This window comes from Microcaecilia unicolor, chromosome 4 (assembly GCF_901765095.1).
Source record: "Microcaecilia unicolor chromosome 4, aMicUni1.1, whole genome shotgun sequence".
Lineage (NCBI taxonomy): Eukaryota > Metazoa > Chordata > Amphibia > Gymnophiona > Siphonopidae > Microcaecilia > Microcaecilia unicolor.
Genome location: NC_044034.1, coordinates 209,056,381 through 209,081,511, shown reverse-complemented (window position 1 = coordinate 209,081,511; position 25,131 = coordinate 209,056,381). Strand labels below are relative to the sequence as shown.

The 25,131-nt window shown below is 43.6% G+C and overlaps 1 protein-coding gene across 1 annotated transcript in view; it reads right to left on the bottom strand.

The window, feature by feature from the left end:
- MYRF (myelin regulatory factor) overlaps positions 1 to 21,251 on the bottom strand; it is a 212,220-nt gene extending 190,969 nt beyond the window's left edge. The window contains exon 1 of the mRNA XM_030201173.1: positions 21,067 to 21,251. Coding sequence (XP_030057033.1) covers positions 21,067 to 21,158 — 92 coding nt within the window. The 5' untranslated portion in view covers positions 21,159 to 21,251. The remainder of the gene's footprint in view (positions 1 to 21,066) is intronic.
- Positions 21,252 to 25,131: the final 3,880 nt, after the last annotated feature.

Genomic DNA, 25,131 nt, shown 5'->3' with positions numbered 1-25,131 from the left:
ATTTCAAAATCCTCGAAATTAGTGAAAAGTCTATTTAAGCTTAGAAACTGTGAGTAGGGAAGATTAGTTTTTCAAACTATGATTATGGAAGCTTTCAAAATGGAGGTAAATGTTATCAATAGATTTCTTGTAGACATTTGTTATAAAAAGGTAATTTGTTTTGGTGATTAATATGTCCAAATATGAAATCCGCTGAGTATCATATTGAATCTTGAAGTGTAAGTTCTTATCACACATACTGAGGCAATCATAAAATTCTAACAATCTTGTCATATCACTTCTCCATAGCAAAAAAAAATTCATCTACATATCTTTTCTAAAAATAAAACAAAAAACCCCCCACACTTCTGCTTTGTAAGAATGATCATGTAAAAATATTTCTTCAAAACTAGCTACATACAAATTGGCCAAATCTGGGTCCATCGCTGAACCCATGGCAGTACCATAAATTTGTTGGTAAAACTTTCTGGAAAGAGAAATAGTTTCGAGTAAAGGCAATTGCAGCCAAAGTAATAATAAGCAAATTCGGAATCCGATGGAGTACTTTTCTATCTCTCAATATATTATCAATGATCAGAAGGGCTTCCATCTGCAGTATATTAGTACATAGTGCATCCATGTCTAGTGTAACCAGTATAATATTACTGATATAACCTCTGAATTCTTCTAAAAGTGTAATAATATGAGCAACATCGCTGACAAAGGATATAATCAGAGGTACATAAGGGCGTAGAAAGTAGTCAACAAACTGAGACAATGGTTCCAAAAATAGATCTGTTTTCAGAAACTATAGGATGGCCTGGGGGATTTGTAAGAGATTTATATATCTTAAAAATCCTTTCCAGATAGCAAAATTCACATACATAAGAAAATCAAGAAACAATACAACTACATACATAGTCAATCAAAATAACATCTCATCGTATTGACACATCTGTGATATTCATATTTAATCCAACTCACTAAACACTGGTGAATTTGCTGGACTAAAGGCTTCCCAAAATAAGACTGTCTTTAACACTGACTTAAATTGAGATATCGATTGTAAATGTAATCCCATGTTAGGTTGGGATTACTAAGGGAGTAAGTCCCTGTAAAAAGTCATTGGGGGGAGTGACTGGGATGTCCCTGGGTGGGAGGAAACCCAGTCCAAGGGGCTTAGTTCTGGAATAAAATGCAGAGAGAAAGTGCACTGAAAGAAAGAGTGACAAGGGAGGTGGAGTTAGTTGTTAAAAAAAAGAGTTAATTGCCCTTTTGGTGGGTCTCTGGTCTTTGGCTGCCTGAGGGTCCCCTGCCATTGACCTGGAGGGTAAAGGGTAGTTCAAAATCTCTACTGAGACTCTATTTCAGCAAAACCCAAATGTTTATAACACATTAACAAGTTGAATGCACATTATTGTTTTCAAATCTCTTGTGTATGAATAAGACCTTTTTGTTCCAATATTCCTTTTGCTCTTCAACATTATACTTATAATTGACTTTATTGGAGGAAAATACCTCAAAAGTATGATATCTTTAATACCAGCTCTTATCGAACTCCGTTCTTATCACTGGTCATCATAACCTCCAAGGGGAAATTTTTAATATAATATTGTTTCTTATATATTTGTGTATATATCGTGCACTTAAAACTTTTCCAAAAAATGATTAAGCAAAGAGACACTTAGCTCTCTCGTACCCAACTTTTCAAACAAGCTTCTTCAGGGGACTAGTCAGGCATCTAATTTTGGACTAGTGTATTTCTGTTCCCCTTAAGATGGCCAAATCTAACTACCAGCCTTACTTCCTTAAGGGGTTTGGGACCTGGAATTTGGAGTTTCCTGAGGGAGAAAAGGGTAATCCCACCTGCTAACCCTTCTTTCCCCAGGTGGAAGCACTATCTGCCAAGGAGTGAGAAAGTGAGGGTCCAATGGAGTCTGCTCTTCACAGGGGTTTCCACCCCGCTTAGGGTTACAATATGGCTCCAGAAAAAGGAGGACAGATTGATCCAGTCTTGGTTTTACTTCCATTGCTTTCAATTGAAGCAAAACCCAGACTGGATCAATATGTCCTGTTCCCGCTCGGAGTCCCAGGCAAAGGGGCATTACATAAAGAACAAATTTGATAAGACAATTCATTCCAAGCTTTTGGAGCAGCTATATAAAAAAATTCTAGATCTTAAATGTTCGAGTCCCTTCCTCCCTTCTCACCCATTACTTCCTCACCTGTAACTGTCTTGTTTGACTGTATTACTTAGATTGTAAGCTCTTTTGAGCAGGGACTGTCTCTTTGTATCAGGTGTTCAGCGCTGCATGCGTCTGGTAGTGCTATACAAATGCTAATAATAATAACCATACAAAAAGAAGGCACACCATATAACACAGCAGTAGATGATCATAAAGTCTGCACTGGTTGATGCAGGTGCAAGGTTGAGTCACTAGGTTTTAGTCTTATTTTCTTGATTGTGTTATTTTGACTGTATTGTATGCCCTTTTACCTTCTAGACTCCTGAAGCAGGCCAAACAGGCCAAAATATGGCCCGGCCCATGTTGAGTCTTGGATGTTTATCAGTGAAATATTTTAGACTTTTAGAACATCGTCAGACTATTCTTTGATAACTATGTCCATCCTTTCATTTACTGTAGGTAATACAGGAACTTTAAAGCAAAATGATTTCTTCCTCACAGCCTCATAAGCCCTGGACTGAAGTAGCAGAACGGAGTTTTCAACCACCATCATTTCCATGGCAACACTGTGCCTGTCACAGTAACAGTATTCTGGCCCTGCAGCTGGGCAGGGAGGGACAGGGCTCTTATTCACCCATGAATATCTTCAGTTCTAGACCAGGCAAATAACAGACATGGGCTAAAGACTAGAAGGGGCTAGCCTTTTCACAATTTCATGCAAAATCTCTAACTAGACAGTCTTCCTGGTGGCAGCAGTGCAAGCCATTAGTTTCACTCCATTCCACCATCCCCCTACCAGATGCTTTTGGGTTAAATGTATTCTTTTCTAGGAGTGTCACTATGAGGCTCATTTTCGAAAGAGAAGGGCACCCACCTTTCAACACAAATCGGAAGATGGGCATCCTTCTCACAGGGTCGTCCAAATCGGTATAATCGAAAGCCGATTTTGGACGTCCCCAACTGCTTTCCGTCGCAGGGACGACCAAAGTTCACAGGGGCGTGTCGGAGGTGTAGCAAAGGCGGGACTTGGGCGTGCCTAACACATGGACGTCCTCGACCCATAATGGAAAAAAAAGGGTGTCCCTGATGAGCACTTGGACGACTTTACCTGGTCCTGTTTTTCTTATGACCAAGGCACAAAAAGGTGCCCGAAATGACCAGATGACCACCGGAGAGAATCGGGGATGACCTCCCCTTACTCCCCCAGTGGTCACTAACCCCCTCCCACCCTCAAAAACATCTTTATAAATATCAAAAACATCTTTACAAATACAGTGGGGGAAATAAGTATTTGATCCCTTGCTGATTTTGTAAGTTTGCCCACTGACAAAGACATGAGCAGCCCATAATTGAAGGGTAGGTTATTGGTAACAGTGAGAGATAGCACATCACAAATTAAATCCGGAAAATCACATTGTGGAAAGTATATGAATTTATTTGCATTCTGCAGAGGGAAATAAGTATTTAATCCCTCTGGCAAACAAGACCTAATACTTGGTGGCAAAACCCTTGTTGGCAAGCACAGCGGTCAGACGTCTTCTGTAGTTGATGATGAGGTTTGCACACATGTCAGGAGGAATTTTGGTCCACTCCTCTTTGCAGATCATCTCTAGATCATTAAGAGTTCTGGGCTGTCGCTTGGCAACTCGCAGCTTCAGCTCCCTCCATAAGTTTTCAATGGGATTAAGGTCTGGTGACTGGCTAGGCCACTCCATGACCCTAATGTGCTTCTTCCTGAGCCACTCCTTTGTTGCCTTGGCTGTATGTTTTGGGTCATTGTCGTGCTGGAAGACCCAGCCACGACCCATTTTTAAGGCCCTGGCGGAGGGAAGGAGGTTGTCACTCAGAATTGTACGGTACATGGCCCCATCCATTCTCCCATTGATGCGGTGAAGTAGTCCTGTGCCCTTAGCAGAGAAACACCCCCAAAACATAACATTTCCACCTCCATGCTTGACAGTGGGGACGGTGTTCTTTGGGTCATAGGCAGCATTTCTCTTCCTCCAAACACGGCGAGTTGAGTTCATGCCAAAGAGCTCAATTTTTGTCTCATCTGACCACAGCACCTTCTCCCAATCACTCTCGGCATCATCCAGGTGTTCACTGGCAAACTTCAGACGGGCCGTCACATGTGCCTTCCGGAGCAGGGGGACCTTGCGGGCACTGCAGGATTGCAATCCGTTATGTCGTAATGTGTTACCAATGGTTTTCGTGGTGACAGTGGTCCCAGCTGCCTTGAGATCATTGACAAGTTCCCCCCTTGTAGTTGTAGGCTGATTTCTAACCTTCCTCATGATCAAGGATACCCCACGAGGTGAGATTTTGCGTGGAGCCCCAGATCTTTGTCGATTGACAGTCATTTTGTACTTCTTCCATTTTCTTACTATGGCACCAACAGTTGTCTCCTTCTCGCCCAGCGTCTTACTGATGGTTTTGTAGCCCATTCCAGCCTTGTGCAGGTGTATGATCTTGTCCCTGACATCCTTAGACAGCTCCTTGCTCTTGGCCATTTTGTAGAGGTTAGAGTCTGACTGATTCACTGAGTCTGTGGACAGGTGTCTTTCATACAGGTGACCATTGCCGACAGCTGTCTGTCATGCAGGTAACGAGTTGATTTGGAGCATCTACCTGGTCTGTAGGGGCCAGATCTCTTACTGGTTGGTGGGGGATCAAATACTTATTTCCCTCTGCAGAATGCAAATAAATTCATATACTTTCCACAATGTGATTTTCCGGATTTAATTTGTGATGTGCTATCTCTCACTGTTACCAATAACCTACCCTTCAATTATGGGCTGCTCATGTCTTTGTCAGTGGGCAAACTTACAAAATCAGCAAGGGATCAAATACTTATTTCCCCCACTGTATGCCCTGCCAGCCTCTATACCAGCCTCAGGTCCGTCATAGCAGTATGCAGGTCCCTGGAGCAGTTTTAGTGGGTGCAGTGCACTTCAGGCAGATGGACCCAGCCCCATCCTCCTACCTGTTACACTTGTGGTGGTAAATGTGAGCCCTCCAAAACCCACCAGAAACCCACTGTACCCAAATCTAGGTGCCCCCCTTCACCCGTAAGGGCTATGGTAGTGGTGTACAGTTGTGGGTAGTGGGTTTTGGGGGGCTCAGCACACAAAGTAAGGGAGCTATGTACCTGGGAGCAATTTATGAAGTCCACTGTAGTGCCCCCTAGAGTGCCCAGTTGGTGTCCTGGCATGTCAGGAGGACCAGTGCACTACAAATGCTGGCTCCTCCCACGACCAAAGGGCTTGCATTTGGCCGTTTCTAAGATGGGCGTCTTTGGTTTCCATTATCACCGAAAATCAGAAACAACCAAGTCTAGGGACGACCATCTCTGAGGACAACCTACATTTCAAGATTTGGGCGTCCCCGACCGTATTATCAAAACGAAAGATGGACGTCCATCTTGTTTCGATAATATGGGTTTCCCCGCCCCTCCAAAACGTCCTCAGCAAAACTTGGGCGTCGCTTTTGATTATGCCCCTCTATGTGTCACAGATACTGGACAACACTTAGGCATCATGAGACTTCTATATGCATAAACAAATTTACATAGTTGGACTGGATCTGGATTTTAGATTTTATTATTAACCTTTTCAAGCCCATTTTCAAGGTGACTTACAATGGACTTTAAGTGTGTAATAAATTCAATGATATGTTTCTAGGTCACTTGAATGGATTTCATTCCATCTGCATCTCTTACATCCTCTTTCATTTCTAGAATCTCTCTGTTCCTGGTTTTTTTTTTTTTTTTGTCTTTTTGTCTTCCTTCCAATTCAAAGACGTTTATCAACACTGAAAGCTCAAGGAGCATTCAAGTACTTTGTAACTAGGTTTCAGTGCAAACAACTGCAGTCAAGCATTTGAGGAGTAGGATTCCAAGGAAGAAATAAGTGATGGGGCAGGGAGCTGACATGCATTGGAGTAATTGTATCTGATCGCTTGAGGTAGGGAAATAGTGTGATAAAGTAGTAGCCAAAGCCATAGGGATAATATGATACACATGGAAAGAGATAGCCAATAGTTAAGGAAGGTGACAATTCCACTGTACAGGTCACTGATGAGCTCTCCTTTGGAGTGTGGCGTCCATTTCTGGAGGCTCACCTATAAAAGGATAGAAGACTGAGTGACAACCATCCACAAAAGGGTTACTGAAATAGTGCAAATTATTTATTTATTTATTTGTTTGTTTGTTTGTTTGTTCTTATATCCCACATTATCCGAAAATTAATTTCAGTTCAATGTGACTTACATTTATTTTATTTATTTATTTAGATTTTGCTCACACCTTTTCACTAGTAGCTCAAGGTGATTTGCTGTGCCAAACTCCTATGAGCTAGCAGCTAAGGATCTACATGTGCATGCCCTTGAGGAAAGAAGTGATAAGAAGGATTTGATAGAGACATTTATATGCTTCAACAGTACAAATAATACCCAAGAAGCAAGCATTTTTCAGTGGATAGGACGTTCTAGCACAAGAAGTCAAGATAAGAGGCTAATAGGGACATAGACCCAAAAAGGGTAGTGGATGCATGAAAACCCACCTTTTCACTGCTGCTTTTGGCTCCTAGCCACTACTCATTTGCCTCCCTCTTGTTCCTTCTCACCCAGTACTTCCCTCGCCCTTAATTGTCTTGTCTGTCTGTATTATTTTAGATTGTAAGCTCTATTGAGCAGGGACTGTCTCTCTGTGTCAGGTGTTCAGCGCTGCTTGCATCTGGTAGCGCTATACAAATGCTAATAATAATAATAATAATAAGTGTAGGTGGTGGAGGAAAAGAATCTACAGCACAAAGATAATAGGTCTATGGTAATTAAAATTGAACACGCCACATTATCAAATGAATTCAGTAAGCCCATCTTGTTGCTCTATTCAACTTGTTCTTGAACACCAGGGTTGTTCAGAGGACCTGAAAGAGAACAAAAGTCATTCCACTGGCTTCACAAAACTGGAGGCAGGGAAGAGGTGATTATAGCTTCATTAGTCTAATGTCAGTAGTGGACAAAACAATGGATTCACAAAGGATTCATATTGCCAGACAAACTTGCTTGAGGTTTTCATCAAGGTGAGAAAAGTGACTCCAGTGAGACTTATGATGATGTTCAACAGAGAAAAATAGTAAGCAAACTGGTCAGTACAAGTCTAGGACAGAAAACTGTGAACTAGATGAGGAACTGTTTGAGTGGCAGGACTCACAGAGTGATGGTAAATGGAGCCCTTTCTGATGAAGGCAAATTGACTAGCAGTAGCCTCATGGTTAGTACAGCAGGCTTCGATCCTGGCAACCCGAGTTTGATTCCCCTTAGGCAAGTCACTTAACTCTCTATTGTTCCAGGTACAAAAACTTAGATTATGAGCCCTCTAGAACCTTAGAAAGTTCATGCATATAATGTGTACAGTACTGACTATGTCTAGTAGCAGTTTAGAAATGAATAATAGTAGTAGATCAATAGAGTAGGACTTGCACCTTGGATCAGTTCTTTTCAATATCTTTATTGGCAACATTGCTGAGGAACTTATGCTTGTTTGTAGACAATGCTAAATCATGCTGGGAAGAATAAAACATGAAAGGGGACTTGAAAATATTGGAAGAACGGTCAGAGGTTTAGAAAATGAGCTTAAAGATGAATTTGAATTGCAAAAATTCATTAGTCTTCTATCAATCAGCAAAACAAGATCTGGGAACTATTGAACAGGAAAGATTTAAAAATAATCATCTGAGATTACCTGAAAGAAGCAGGTCTATATAATAAAGCAAATGGAAAAAACTTGAGCTGTACCAAATAGCATATTTTACTATTCATCGGAATGCAAATAATGAAAAGTATTATTCGGCTGAATACGAATATTGAATAAGAATGATGGGCTTTAACATAACAAATAATAAAAGAAGCAGCATAAAATCACAGATCAAGTGTTTATTTCAGTAGGATTTACAGTAGCACAGTAGAGCTCTGGATTACTCGTATTCTAATTTAAATCACTATTCAGCTGAATACAAATAATGTATTTGGGGCCAAATTGAATCAAAGAAGAATATTCAGATAGCCCTAGAAAAAACTAACAGTATGCTTGGTTGTATAAGTAGAGGATCAGCAGGAAACAGGAGTTAATATTGCTTCTGTTAGACCTACTTGAGCATAGGAGCCAACTTTTCAAGACGACTGGGGGTGCTCAACTTATCAAGTCCATATAAAGGAAATTAAAGCATGGTGGTTGTGAACACAACTGGACAGGCTGTCTTTAAATGTAGAGCACAGCAAGTGGTGAACACATAGGGAGGACCCTGAAGAGCACAGGTACAAATCAAAGTAGGGTATACACAAAAAGCAGCAAATATGAGTTATCTTGTTGGGCAGACTGGATGGACCGTGCAGGTCTTTTTCTGCCGTCATCTACTATGTTACTATGTTATGTTACTAAGACTTGTGGGTAAAAGAAATGCTAGGGGCAGCACTGCAAGTTCCACCAGCCTCTCTTCCTCCCCAATCTTAACTCATCGCCACAGTTTACCATCCTACTCCCAGCCTGTCTACACCACTCATGCTATGCCACATACAGACCACCCTAGCCCATCTATATAACCCATATACTACCCCTCCCCAGCCAGTCCTCAATAGTCCCTCTTCCCTACCTAACCTATGCACACTCTACACTTTCTTTTCTCTCAGACCATTCCCACTTCTTTCTCAGTGCCTCCCTGCTTTATTGTCTACTTCCTCCTCCCGTGTTATTCTGTTTTTTCCTCACTTCTCCCAAAGCAATTACCTACTCCACCCCCCCCCCCCCCCCATTTTATACTTCTCTGCTCTCTACTTCCTCCTAATCTAACCTGCCTTGCCACTTACTAATTCTTCCCCTGATTTGGTTCCTTCTCACTCCACCTTGGTCAGTGCCCCTCCTCTGCAGGCTAGGCTCACCCATTCCTCATACCTCCTAAGCAGATTTATTTCACATTTGTTATTCCCACACTTCCTGGCAAAGATCATATTCATACTCCCCTTTCCCAGAGCCCAGACACCAGTGGCGTACCTAGCATATTTGACACCAGGGGCCCATCATTTTTTAACACCCCCTCCTCTATATGAAAATATTATTTCTAGTAATAATCCACGAGTCACACAAGAAGGGTATACCTAGGAAAGGCAGCTTAAACACTGCAGTGAGCACTAGAACATCAATACACCCATTGTAAAACTAACCAAGACATTAGTAAAAATGATTCTGCCAACAGAAAACCATGTATTTTTCACAAATATAGAACACCAATACATTCTCACCAAGTATAGAATAAGTAAACACAAACTAAAATTAAACTGAACCCCCAAGAGGCCAGAACCCGCATACAATGCAACACCATAGAAACAGTGATGCATGTCCCCTAGTACTGTGCAAAATATAAAGATAGCAGACATAAATTTGAAAAATTGACAAATACCAATCACCACTTTACAAATTAACAAATAGAAATAAAACAAAATATAGAAAATAAGATAATACCATTTCATTGGACTAATACATTTTTCAATTAGCTTTCAGAGGCCAAAACCAGATGCTGTCCAGAGAAGGCTTCCGGGGCTGGCCGAAAGCAGCGCTTACATTGCTGCTGCTGCTACCAGAAGCCTCGAAGTTGACAGACGTGCAGGAGCGGAGGGGGAGAGCGATACCGCACTAGTCGGGGGATGGGGGGAGGGGAGGACACCCATGTAGCACCTCACTGCACCGCAGTGCACGGGGGAGGGGGTAAAGACGGCAGCACTGCACCAGTCAGGGGGAGGGAGGAAGGCGTACAAGGCAGCACCCCCTCACGAGCTGCACCCGGGGTGGTCTGCCCTCACCGCCCCGCCCTTGGTACACCACTGCCACACACCATTCATATCTAGAACTCACAGACTGAAATAAAATATCAGTTCCACATTCAGAAAGGCCCTATGAACTGCTTCACCACGTGCATGCACAAACCTTGCAAACTGAGCGATCAGTTTCTCCACAGTCCCTTGGGCCACATTTGCATGTAGTGCTTCCTGCCCTCAGTTTGAAAATCCCAAAGATCACAGGCTGAGTAGGAAATTAGTGAACCCACAGGCATGCATTCATATCAACCCACTGCGTGCCAACCCACCTGCTAAAGATCTAGCGGTCACAGAGCAAGTGGTTGGCTTGAGGAGCTGAGTTACCTAGTGCCTTCTGCAAAAATAGAAATTGGTATCTAATTTGGTGGTAACAGCTTTGGCACAATGCCCCCTCTTTTTTTAGTGGTGACTCCAGCACAACATTCTTACTCTCTCCTTTTACCAAACATTCCCTTCTTTCTCCTCCATTCTCTGCTCAGGACCATTATCCCCCCACTCCCTTTTTTCACCAAGCCCACATGATATGGAAGGATATGGGGGTGGCACACCACTGTAACAGTACCCCCTCATTGATGGTGCCCTGCACAGTCACACAGGTCACATACCCCAAAAGCTAGCCTGTAGCAGAGCTGTGATGGGAGTGAGAATGGAAAGGCGGGGCTTAATTGAGCCAAAAGGAAAACCAAACCACGAACCCCTTCCCCCCTTCCAAACTCCACCCATCTCTCCTGTAATCTCTTCCTGCTGCTGCCATGCTATTTCTTTGAGAGAAGTTGGCCTTTCTTCTTTCATTCTTTTCTTATTGTGCCTGAGTTTGCTTGCTTGCCTCCATCTGACCCTGTCCAAGGCTGTGTCTTCCCAACTGTTGAGGCCTGCCATGCAAATTTTAAGGCTGTGCTTCATGGTGTCCCTGAATCTGGTATAGTCTTCCCTGTGATCATTTTTCAGCTGGCTGTGGAGCAAAAATTTGAGAATTCTGTCCTCCATCCCTATGACATGGCCTGTCCACTAAGGCTAAGCTTTCATAACTATCCCCTCCACACTAGAAATTTGGCAGTTTTTGAAGACTTCTTTGTTGGAGATTCAGTCTTGTGACTTTATTTTGCAGATGGATCTACTACTACTACTACTGCTGCTATGTATAACTTATCATTTCTATAGCCCTACTAGATGTATGTGGCACTGTACACTAAACATGTATGAGACAGTCCCTGCTCGCCAGAGCTTACAATCTAATCAAGAAAGACAAATAGAACAAATAAGGGAATTACTAATGGTGGGAATGATAAAACAGACATGGGTACTGAACAAGTGAGTAGGAGTCAGGATATAAAAGCAGCCTCAAAAATGTGGGCTTTTAGCTTAGATTTGAATACTGCCAAAGTTGGAGCTTGTGTACTAACCTAGGAAGTCTATTCCAGGCATACAAAGGCCTTACGTTCTTGTATGGTTTTAAAGTTACCTTTCAGTATTCTCACTGTGAAATCACTGGTACAGTGTCCTGGTTCTGTGAAGTGCTGTCCCACCGGGGTGGGGGCCCTACTGGCTGTATTGTTCATGTGATGTCTATGTAAATTGAATCTTGTCTTAAGCATCTGGCCTGTTTCTCCAATATAGCATCCTTCGTTACATTTTTTACACTGAATGATATATACCACATTGGAAGATGAGCAAGTGAAAGATCCCTTTATGTTGAATATCTTTCCTTTGTGGGTAACTGTGGGGTCCTGTGAAATATTTTGGCATAGTTTGCAACTGGATAAATTACAGGGACGTGTACTGAATACTGAAAGGTAACTTTAAAACCATACAAGAACGTAAGATCTTTGAAGTCAGAATGATTGAATATTTTAACACCCAACAGAAAGGACTTAACAAGGACCTGGGGTTCCTAGCCCATTATAAACCATAAAGCTGTATGTCTCTGTTGATCACCCTCCCCTCACCTACCCACACCCATTCTGTTAGAATATCAATGATATGCTTTGATGTCCCCATGCATACCTCCGACCCACCCCCATCCTCCCACCCTGTCAGACTGTCATAGTAATGCTTGAATGTTTTCACTTATATACACTGTCAGCTAGCACATTTGCTTATTTCCGATCTGACGAAGAAGGGCAACATTCGAAAGCTAATCAAGAAATGTATTAAGTTATGTCCAATAAAAAAGGTATCATCTTATCCATGTTTTATTTTGTTTGATTTCTATTGATAACCTTAAGAGTGGACTAACACGGCTACCACACTCCTCTCACAAAGAATGGGAAAACCTGCACAGAGTGACTATGATTAAAACTAGGGTTGCAAACCAGCCATTATTGGCCCATTGCCACAACTGAGTGTCAGACTAACCCTCATGAGAAAGCCCAGGACAGGAGAGAGAAGGGACAGGAGATGTCACCATTTTTTAATTGTGGCAATTCAATTTTATTATTAAGAACATAATATTAATGCACATGATATATAAGTAAAGAAAGAAATAAGTCCCAAAATTAGAACTATTACATAATAATCAAATAACCCATTTCAAGTTCACCATATGGAGAATACAATTGCACTAAGGGCCAGAATATACAAAATAAGGAATGACAAGACAAAAACAAATTATTATATAATAGACTCCATTAACCTCTTACAGCTAGAAAAAAAAATACAAAAAAAAATCACGTCACATTTCATGTTGAACAGGTTTGTCCTGCCAGAAAGTTTCCAAATTAGTTGGATCTGAAAAAATATATCTATTATTCTCATATGTGATTAAACATTTAAAGGAAATCTAAGGAAGAATGAAGCCCCAATAACTAAAGCCTTGTGCCTCAGTAGTGGGTACTATCTTCTATGATACTGAGAGGGGCATAATTGAACGAAAACGTCTATCTCCATGGGCGTTTATCTCCGAGAACGGGTCCGTGAAGGGGCGGACCGAACCGTATTTTCGAAAAAAATAGACGTCCATGTTTTATTCGACAATTTGTGAGCTGGGCGTTTTTGTTTTTCAGTGATAATGGAAAATGAAAGCGCCCAGCTCAAAAACGAATAAATCCAAGGCATTTGTTCGTGGGAGGGGCCAGGATTCGTAGTGCACTGGTCCCCCTCACAAGCCAGGACACCAACCGGGCACCCTAGGGGGCACTTTTACAAAAAAAAAAAAAAAAAAAGTAAAAGAGCTCCCAGGTGCATAGCACCCTTCCCTTGTGTGTTGAGCCCCCCAAATCCCCCTCAAAACCCACTGCCCACAAGTCTACACCATTACTATAGCCCTAAGGGGTGAAGGGGGGCACCTACATGTGGGTACAGTGGGTTTGGGGGGGTTGGACGACTAAGCATTAAGCAGCACAATTGTAACAGGTAGGGGGGGGATGGGCCTGGGTCCACCTGCCTGAAGTCCACTGCACCCCCTAACAACTGCTCCAGGGACCTGCATACTGCTGCCAGGGAGGTGGGTATGACATTTGAGGGTGAAAATAAAAAGTTGTGAAACATCATGTTTTGTGGTGGGAGGGGGTTAGTGACCACTGGGGGAGTCAGGGGAGGTCATCCCCGATTCCCTCTGGTGGTAATCTGGTCATTTAGGGCACTTTTGGGGCCTTATTGGTGAAAAAACAGGGTCCAGGAAAAGTGCCCTAAATTCTAGCTACAAACGCATACTTTTTTTCCATTATCGGCGAAAGGCGCCCATCTCTCCTCGGCCGATAACCATGCCCCAGTTCCACCTTCGCCACGCCTCCGACATGCCTCCGTCAGCTTTTTATGCTTCCGTGATGGAGTGCAGTTGAAAACGTCCAAAATCGGCTTTCCATTATACCGATTTATTCGTTTTTGTGAGATAAACGTCTATCTCCGATTTGGGTCGAAATCTAGGCGTTTTTCTCTTTCAGTTATAAGGTGGTGAGTCTGTCTAGCCTTAACCACATCTGGATAGATATATATTTACTAAATACAAAAGAAAACTTGCCTTTTAAAGAAATATAGTTTCAAATTTTCCTTCTTGACAGCTTCAGAAGAAAATTTAACCAACAAAGTGGCACGCTTAGCAATAACGTCTTGAGTAGTTTCCAAAAACTGAGATATATTAAGGCTGTCAGGACAGGAGATTTGATCTAAACTTCCTTCCTCTTGAATTACTCAAGCCTTTACCTACATAATATATATTCTTGACTGATAGGCCATCCACCCAAGAATATAATAGAACATCTTTTAGGTACATTTTCAATAGCTGTAGAGGCGCTAGGTAATGAGTCACAAGAAAATTAAGAAATCTAAGATTTTTAGCACGGAAGAGATTTTCTATCATTTCTAATTTAGGGGTCTTTTACTAAAGATTAGTTCGAGTTATCTGCAGCAGGGCCCACTGGAATAAAATGGGACCTGCTTCAGATAATTTCAGCTAACCTTTAGTAAAAAATCTCCTTAGTATGAACACTCAAGCTATCTTTAATATGAGAGGAAACAGCAGATTGTAATGCCATAATAGAAGAATCCATTCTACGTGTCCATTACTCATTATCTAATAATTTTTTTTTTCTCATGCTCAGTGATTTCAGTAACTGTTTCTTGAGTAAACTGACACAAATTTGGAACAGTCTTTTGAATAGATTGTTCTATTTGAGTAACCACCTGCCATATATCTTGCAAGGTAATGGGTTTATCTTGAAAGTCAGTTTCAATATTCAATGAGTAGATAAGGACCATCTGTATGGGTTTAGGCAAAGGTACATTATGTCCTAACCCCTCTTTTGGCAAACTCATTCCTAGAACATGACCCTCCTGAGGGATATAATTCAGGTGTAGTATGTTTACCAGGCTGAGAAGGAGGGGTACATTCAGTAGAAGTTATGGAAATAGTGGATGGAGACAATTTACTCACAGTTCCAGTAGAGAAAGAATTTCCTTTTGGCCAAAACATGCTGAACCATAGGACCTTTGATAGTAACATAGTAGATAACAGCAGATAAAGACCTCTACGGTCCATCCAGTCTGCCCAACAAGATAACACATTCCATAAGATATGATGTGATACTACAAATGTATACTTGATCTTCATTTGTCTTTACCATTTTCAGGGTACAGATCTTAGAAGTCTGCCCAATACTGGCCTTGTACTCCAACCACTGAAGTTGTCATCGAAGCCCCCATTCCAGCCCATTCAAACCTTTCAAGCCACAATCAAGGCACAGACCATAGATGTATGCCCAGCACCATTTTTGTCGCTTTTCTCTGAATCGCTTCAAGTGGCTTTTTACATCCTTAGCAAGATATGGCCTTTAAAACTGAACACAGTACTCCAAGTAGGGACTCACCATCAACTTGTACAAGGGCATCAACACCTCCTTTCTTCTGCTGGTTATACCCCTCTCTATGCAGCCTAGCATCCTTCTGGCCATGGCCACCGCCTTTTCACATTGTTTTGTCACCTTGAGATCCTCAGACACCATTACCCCAATGTCCCAAGGTCCCTCTCTTGAGCTGTGCTTATCAGTCTCTCTCTTCCTATCTGGTACATCTCCTTTGGATTTCTGCACCCTAAGTGCATCACTCTAAATTTCTTGGCATTAAATTTTAACTTCCATAAGTGTCCAAACCTCAAACTTGGTATGTATTAATATATATTGGAAGAAACTACAGACGAGGTATAGTTATATTAGTTTTGTCCAATTCAGTCTTTAAATATTTGATTTGTAAAGGATGATCAGAGGTGGACTTCCTTAAGAGACAGGTCTCTCAGTTATGCAGGAAGTAGGTGACACACCTATTTCATCATCGGTCTTTAATGGTTTTCTTAAACCTTTTAAAATCTTGTTTTATAGCCTTTTGTAACTTTTTATAATTTTTTAACAAACTATTTTTACTTATATTTTCAGTTTTAATCAGGGATCTGTATACCCTTATCTTCACATATGAATCAGGGGTTGATGTGCGTCTGACACGTGTTTCATCTGTGCTATTTCAAGGCAACCTCTAGCTGTGTTTTGTTTTTCTGATCCTCTTAGTTTTTTGATTGGTCCAGCCAGAACCAGTTCAAGAACCAGTTTGAACATTTCTGCCCTATATATGGGATTGTTTCCTCTTGCTTCAGTGTTGCTCTTCTCAAGTTATTACCTCTTCCTATGGAGCTCCTTCATATATTCCAGATTTGCATGGCTGAAGTGTTTCTAGCCACATCCCTGTTCCTGAAGCTATACCAGGGTGATTAGTACAGTAGCTTGCAAACCTGTGAGGACCCAGTCTCCTGCATTACATTTCCCAGGGGATTGAACTGGAAGAAATTACAGGCGAGGTATAGTTATATTGGTATTAAATTAAATTTTAACTGTCAGATCTTTGACCATTCTAATTTTTGGAGATCTGTTCTCAATTTTTGGAGCTCTCTTACTTGGCCTTTCTCTTCCCCATGATGATAAGGAAGATAATTTCCTGCTCATGGCTCCTCTAGGCTCCGAAGGGACATGCCCCTTTGGGCATGCATCCGTGGGCCGCATTCCACGGCAGTAGATGGAATAAATGGCCTCTCTTAGGGCCAACTGGTGACATCACCCACCAAACCAAAGCTGCCTGTGGGGCTGTCTGTCTCCTGGCACAAAGCTCCAAGCAGCCCTTAGGCAGCTGCAGTCCCACTGTTCCATGGCGGTAGATGGTTGGCCTGTTTATGAGAATTTGTGTGCATATCTATCTAGAGTGCTGGAGAACTAAAGAGGAAAAATCTCAATTGGGCAGTCTGGATGGCCCAATTGGTCTTTTATTAGTTGTTATTTACTACATTATTATGAGTAACTATTGAGATTTTTGGTCCTCATCTGCTGTCTTATTCTAGTAAATCAGTATGGAGCTGGCGGTGCTCAGCAATTTTATAAACACTGACTGCTGCCAGCTAATTTAGTTCTGGATGTTCAGTGCCAGGCAACCTGATTATGATGCCTGGAAGTTATGTAGGTATGACTGATATTCAGCGATGTATCCACATAGTTAACCGGGCAAAGATAGGCCTGCTATTTATATGGTCCTACTTGCCCAGTTAGCAATGGGGGTGCTAGCAGTGAATATCATTGGTGTTTATGTTTATTAAATTTTTTTATACCACTTAACTTGCATTGAACAAAGTGGTTTACAATTCTTAAAAATACAACATATATAAGATAAGAACATTATCAAACTAGGAAAGCCTAAGAACTTGCACCCAAGAGACCACACATCAACATAACATTTCTTACAGATCATACCCCGGATTCTATATAGCGCAACCTAAGTTGTGCATGCAACTCTAGTCATATTCTGTATTTGTGCACACAACTTAATTAGTTAACAAGCCAATCAGCACCGATAATTGCCACTTAACAAGCAATTATTGACACTGGCATTAATTAGAATTTACGCGTACAACTGTCTAAGCGTATTTAATAATTTGATGCGTGTAAACTATAAGTTGCATAGATGAAAAGGGGGTGTAGCAATGGGTATGGAATGGGCGGGTCATGGACATTTCTAAAATCTATGAACATGGTTATAGAATACACCCATTCCGCGCCTAATTTAGGCGCCCATGACTAAATTTGTGGACAAGTGCTCGGCATATTCTATAAACCGTGTGGAAAATTAGGCATATTCTATAAATTATGCCTAAATTTAGGCACCATATATATAATCTACTCCCATGTGTCCTGCAGAAAGATGGTATTTCTTAATTAGTATATCCTATTAGTTTGTTCTAAGTCAATATCAAAAGCCTAAAAAATAAGGTTTTTAACATTGCCTTAAATCTACTAAAACTGCACAACTCCTGGCTCTGCTCAGATTCTGCCTCCACACAGTACCATGGCAGTCAGAGTGGATGTTCAGCTGCACTGCCTGATTAAGTGATGCCAAACATCCCTTTCTGACCCACTCAGAGTGATTTAACCAGGCAGCAGCCTCTTCTATTGGGCCATAGGTTTTTATCTTCTATCTGAAGGTCAATTTTTAAAGCAATTTCCATGAGGCAAGAATTATTTTACCTGAAATAACTGGCAGTCTGAAAATCGCCCTCGCTCAGTGCAACTAGACATTTGATTGCTATTCCACAAGGCAGCATTTCTGGGTGTGTTTACGTCACAGGAGGAACGTACATACGGAGATTGTATTTTAAAATTTTTGTGCCTACTTTTCCAGCAAAATTCTACTCATAAAAAAAGCAGGTGCAAGAGACAATGCATGACAACTTTCAAAACATAAGTAAACATGTGATTTGAGAACTGATGCCAAGCCCAAGAGTAAGTAAGCAGGGATGCAGTCTTGAATGCTGTGCAATCTCTTACTACAAGAAGTTCATCTAGTGGACTATAAGTCTTCCACTGGTTTATTTTGATCCTCACCATACTCAATACACATTGGTACAAACTTGGTCCTCTCCTAAGGTTGCAGACTCCTGGTGCAGACATATATGCTGAAACACAGCCGTGTCAAGTCATTAATATCTATGTTCTGTGGTGCTGCACTTTTCTCTTTTTTTGCTGTAACACACCCGTGAGGTCTACATCTCCTTTTCGTCTCGCTCTCAAGCCCAAGAGTAAAACATAAGCACAGAGATAGTTTGAAAATCGCCTCTTATACCAGTATTCTCAAAGTTTGCACATTAACCCCCTGCATTTCTAAAAACGTGTGTGCAAACTGACACTTAGCACCCAAAGCTGCACATGCTGTCATAGAACAGCACTAGTTAATATAATAATAGACCGTTAATTGCACTTAACAGCCAATTATCAGCTATAATTGTAGTTAATTGGTGCCAATTTGCAGTTGCGCACGCAACTGCCATTAGTCAATATTCTATAACCTAATCGTGTAAATTCTAGGGTGCACATCTTCAAAGAAGGTGCTGAAGTGGAAGGGGCATGGGTGGATCAGGGCGTGCCCAAAATACCTGCATTTTTGTGTGAATTTGACACATTTAGGTGCCTGCATTTACTGCAGCATTTGAGTTACCACAAGTGGGGGTATCCAAATGGGCACGTGTAAATGTAGACTTGGAGGGACATTTTCGAAAGGGACGTCCAAGTTTTGATGAGGACGTCCTCGCAAAACGTCCCCATCCAGGGGCAGGGAAACCCATATTTTCAAAACAAGATGGACGTCCATCTTTCGTTTCGATAATACGGTAAGGGAAGCCCAAATCCTGAAATTTGGTCATCCTTAGAGATGGTCGTCCCTAGACTTGGTCGTTTCTGATTTTCGGCGATAATGGAAACCAAGGACGTCCACCTCAGAAACAACCAAATGCAAGCCCTTTGGTCATGGGAGGAGCCAGCATTCTTAGTGCACAGGTCTCCCTGACATGCCAGTACACCAACCGGGCACTCTAGAGGTGACTGCCCGCTGCCCACCACTGCTGCGCTGCCACCATTCCCTCCCACACCCTACAGCCCCCCTATCGCCGCAGCTGCCACCCCCCTCCTGCAAACTACAGTCCCCTGAGCCTCAGTAGGCCCTTCCCAGTCCTACCTTGAAGGGTCCTGGTGGTCTAGTGGATTCTTCGGAGACAGGAAAGAACCCCACTCTTTCTTGCCCACTACTGCTATTGTGCTCGGTGCCGCCATGTTTTCAAAATGGGTGCTGAGACTTCCTGCGATAGTCTTGCGGGTCCAGACATTCTTGCGAGACTGCCGCAGGGTGTCTCAGCAGCAATTTTTAAAACATGGCAACGATGGGCAGAATAGTGGCAACAGGCAGGAAAGAGTGTTGTTCTTTACTGCCCCCACCAGGGCCACCGAGAGCCAGAGCCGGGCCTGGGACAAGGCCGCCCCCGGGCCCCCCCACCACCCGAGGTCGTCATCGTCGTCGCCGCCGGGCCCCCCCACCCAAGGTCGCCGGCCCCCCCTCCACCTGCTACTGGGCCGGGCCCGGCACTAACCTTAAACGCCTCCTTTCAGCACGTTCGCAGCAAGCAGCAGCAGGGCAGACCTCTCCTTCCTTCCGTGCCCCGCCCTCACGGATGTTACGTCAGACGAGGACGGGACACGGAAGGAAGGAGTGGCCTGCCCTGCTGCTGCTTGCTGCGAATGTGGTGAAAGGAGGCATTTAAGGTTAGTGCTGGGAGCGACGGAGGGAGGGCGGGTCGGACTGTGATGTCGCCGGGCCCCCTCCGGAGGCCCAGGCCCGGGGACTTTTGTCCCCCCTGTCCCCCCCTCTCAGCGGCCCTGGCCCCCACAGAGACCACCAGACTACCAGAGCCCTTCAAGGTGGGACTGGGGAAGGCCCATGTTTCGGCCAAAAAGGCCAAAAGGGCCTTCTTCAGGGGTCTTCAAATTGGTGCCATCCAAACGGAGCATAGGAGCATAGACATAATGTCTATGCTCCGTTTGGATGACACCAGCGTTTTCATTTTCGCTTTTATTCAGTCCAGATCGTCTCATTTCGTGAGAATTTTTGGAGGAACATCCGTATATGTCAATTTGAAGACCCCTGAAGAAGGCCTTTTCAGCCGAAACACAGACCGTGTAGGGTCCCAATAACACATTCTGGTGCTCTTACCATCTGTGGTTTCAGTCTGGTCTTTCTGGATTTCTTCCGCTTGTTTTGTTGGTTTTAGGGATATGGACAGATCAGGGTCATTCCTAAAAGTTTCATGCAGTGTTATAGAATAGTGGATCCTCAAGTCCAAATTGGGCACCAGCTTTTACATTGGGTTTAAGTCTAGTGCCCAAAGGTTGGACGCAAGAATCAGCGCTAAGCACTATTCTATAAAGGACCGCTTAGCGCTGATCTTTTCCAGCACCCATTTTTGCGTACCACATAGAATCTGGCCCTATCTGCACTTCTCAGCACCATGCCCACCTTAGACTGTAAGCCTTCTACGGACGAAGAAATACCTACTGTACCTGAAAGTAACTTCCCTTAAGCTACCAATGGATAGGCATGAGCTAAATCTAAATAAATAAATATCTTGAACATTGTACTAAGCCAGGTATCTCCATATTCCATTTCTGACAAATCACCTGAATGTCAAAGTATAACATACTTGTACAATCCCTCATCCTACTCTTCCCCTTGTTCAACTTACCCAGGTGCATATGATGCTTTTGACTCTGATTTACTTGGTGGGGCAACATTACTCATGCAGTGCCCGCTAGGATAGCCCTTGGGCACCACCATGCCATTGTTGTTATTGCAGTTTAGATGAGTGGAGTACCCAGGCCCACAAGCATTCACAATGGCAGGACCATGGCGTGCTGGAATCTGGCCGCCTTGTGGACAGACATGGAAGACGCCACTGGAGCTTGGATTGATCACATGTCCCAAATTTGCAATAGTACTATCCGGAGGAACGCTGGTGGAACTGGAAGGCTGGGCACTGGCATAGCTGGCAGATGCAGAAATATCAGGGAAGCAGCTAGGAAGAGAAAAATGAAAACTTAACATTGCTGGAGGGAGGGGAGAAGTAATTCAAAAATTAACAACATAGTACTGGAGAGTAATCAGGGCTTGGCTACCACTCAGTAAGTGGATTTGATCATTGGTTCAGTGCTAGTCTTTGGTAGGAGTGCGTAAGCCAAAAATGTTTAATTTTCTTTAGTTTTGTGCTGTTTATGGGTTTTTCTTTTACTTCTTTAAGGTTTTTTAGATTTATTTTTGTTTCAGAGCAATGTTGTCAATTACTGCACCCTATTGCTCAAATAGTGTGCACTGTGGATCAATAGTGAGTTCTAATCTTCAATAGTGATGCCTATCGGTAAATAGTATAAATTAGTGAGCAATAGGGTACACCACTGTGCAGTTCTAGGCACTACTGCACATGACTGATAATGCAGGAAAAAAAATGAGATCATGGACTTTCTCCTGTCATTTTGGGTTAAAAGTGACATGAAATCATATGGGAAAGTTCCCACTTTATTTCAAACAATGCACATCACTAGTGTTTGGTTAACATTTGCAAGTTCAAATCCCAAGATCTACAGTTGGTTAGATGAGCTATAACATTATAGAGTAAACCATAGTGTGTGCTAAACCACTTTGCTGTAAACTCAGAACCTTAGCCGTTAGTGCTTATTTCCACATTAGCAGCTAATGTGAAACAGGGCAGTGAATGGGCAAGGACTGTGTCTTGCAACTATCATGGAGCTAGTTAGAGTGCATTAACTACGTAGGTTACTGACGTCAGACAGGGGCGGGCCCAGCAGGAGAAAGACGCGCCATCGAAGCTGGGCGAAGGCAGGCATCAGCTTTCTTCTTGCCCGTGCAGCGCCTTCGGACAGAGGAGAGAGGCGCTGCACGGGCCCGGTAAGAGGGAGGGGGGCCCGATGGAGGAGGGGAATGGCGGCGACGACCCCAAAAGGGGGCGGGGCACAGGACGGAGGATGTCGGGAGGCGGAGCTCAGGTGAGAGAGTAGTGAGGAAGGGAGGGGGGCAGGGGCTGCTCGAATTTTGCTTTTTCGGGGTGGGGGAGCGGCGGAAAGTGGGGAGCAGCGGGGGGGGGGCAAGGCCGTCCGTACAGGACGCTCCTGATGAGCGCCCTTGCCCCCTCCCGACCCTTTTTTTTTATTTTTGTTTTGATTTGGGAGCCATGTGCTTGTGATTTGACTGTGTTTTGACTGTTTGTGGCATGCGCAGAGCAGCTAACATAACGCTTGGCTGCTCTGCGCATGATTTGGGGGCCGATTAACGATGTGTATTGTGATTCTTTGATACATTGTACGTTTCAATACCGATCTCAGCATGTGTGACTTTTTTTTTTGGTGCATTTTTCGTTATTTTAAAATCGTTAGGGACTTTAACGATTTAGATTTTTTTACGTTTGGTTGCTGCATCTGCCTCTAAGTGTCACTAACTAACTGCATCTTATTTGTAATTCAGTTAGGGGCCCTTTTACTAAGCTGTGGTAAAAGGAGCCCTGCACTAGTGGTGGCCATTTTTGCCATGCGCTAAGGCCCTTTTTTACTGCAGCGGGTAAAAAGGTGTGGCTATGCCGGGGGGGGGGGGGGGGGGCCTTTGGTGCTAACCTGGTGGTAACCAGGCACCGCTGCCCGATTATTGCTAGTGCCGGAAATGCCATGTGCTGGGGGTGTAACTACCACCGGTGCCCGCATTGGGCCAATGTTAGTTTTGGCTTACCACTGCTTTGTAGAAGGGCCCCTTAATGTGCAATAAAGACCTTTTCTCTGCATTATAGGGGAAATCCTATCAATGGCGCTCAAAAATGGGTGCCAGAAAAGTTTGGCACTAAGCACATGCCCTTTGTAGAATATCACTTAGCAACGGTTTCCACGCCCAACTCTTGGCACCAGACTTATGCCTGCTGAAACCTAGTGTAAATCCTGGTGCCCACATTGAGTGCGGAGACCTGTTATTCTATAACACCACATTCAATATTTCAGAATGCCCATGCCCCTACCATGGCCATGCCCCCTTGTGGGTTACATGCTATGGGATTTAGGCACCCAGCATTAGAGAATAGCACACAACCAAACGATGTGCAAATCCTAATCAGTGCCAATTAACATCAATAATTGGTTGTTAGCATCCAATTATTGATAGCTAACAGCTTATTAGCCAATTAAGTTGTGCGTGCATCTCGGCAGTGCTCCCAAATTTGGGTATCATATGTAGAATCCGGGGGTAAGTGCATGGGAAGATGCTGGGAACTCAGTAGTTAATGCAGAGGTTCAGCACTTATCACTTGTTAATTTTGGTAATTAACATGCAGTGACTGAAAAACCTTGCCTCAGTTTAGTAAACAGAGCCCAAAGGGGGGTACTTCCATAACCACAAACTCCTTCTCAATTGTGTCACCCTCCCCCCCCCCCCCCCCCCCCCTTGCTGTCATTGCATCTCAACTTCGTATTTCCCATTTTCCACATTTATAGTCCTGGCAATGGGTCTTCCTCAGTTCTGTCATAAGTATCCCTTCCGGTATCAGAGAGAACTTCCATCCTTTGTCAACTAGTAGATTCTCTCCTACTGTGCTGTTAGTGTACCTCAGTTTGATGAGACTATATTCTGATTATATCAAAAAGGCATTTTCATTCTCCATATTCTTAAGGAGGTTTTGAGGTCTTTCGGTGCAGACCGACTTTTATTGGTTCAACAGAGATGTTTCCAATCTGTACACATCAGGGGCGTAGCTACGGGTGGGCCTGGGTGGGCCCAGGCCCACCCAATCTGAGCTCAGGCCCGCCCAAATCATCCTGATTAACAGTGTGAGTACACACAGCCTTTGTGCTGTGGCTCGCTCTCTCATCCACATGTAGCCTGCAGCCCTGCACTGCAGCCAGAAGCTCTTCTCTGGTCCTCCTCCACAGTACTTCCTGATCCAGAAGTCTGTCGTAGTGCGGCGCCACACACTTACTGCCCTTCCTGCAAGTCTGACGTTCAGTTTCACTCTCTCTGCCTTGTTGTCTTGCCTGAACCCCCCCCCCCCCCCATGCACAGAAAGGCGCACAGGAAAGTCTTCCAGCTTCCAGACCAGTATCGCTGCTGTCGCGGGCTGTGGTGGATAGGGCCGGTCTTAGGCCTCGCGCCTAAGGGGGCCCCGTGGCGCGCCTCAACTCTGCCCGCTCCGCTCCCGCAGTACCAGCGCTCTCAGCCCTCAGGACGGTTGCTCGGTGCGTCGCCTCTTCTTCCCTGAGCTTCAGTTAGCTCCTTTTCCTTTTGAAAAGACGAGCGGAGTTGTACACAGCCGCCTCCTGTCCCTACCTGTCCCCCCTCCAAAGCCGCCAAACATGTCGAACTCGAACCTCAGCAAAAGCATGGGCAGCAGCAGGAGGAACACCAAGATGCGCATTCGGGCCTTTCCTGTAAGTAGTGACTGGAGTGGTGGGGTGGGCACTGCAGAATGGTTGATGGACATACTTGTGATCACCGGGTTGTGCTGCTCTTGATGGGGTGGGGAAGGCAGGCGCTTCCAACTGGATCTCCAGGCCCAGTTACTATTTTATTTGGTGCTTGATGGACCAATGTGGTGTTCTGTGAAATTATTAAAAATAAATGCGTGTCCATCTGTAAAAAGTCTAAAGCTGTTCCAGTTGGATAAGCCTTAAAAGGTGGAGGAGAAAAGATTTTGCTTTCTTTTTTTACTTATTTGACAGCTTTTTAATTTATCTGAAAGCTTCCCCATATCTAGATTTAAATA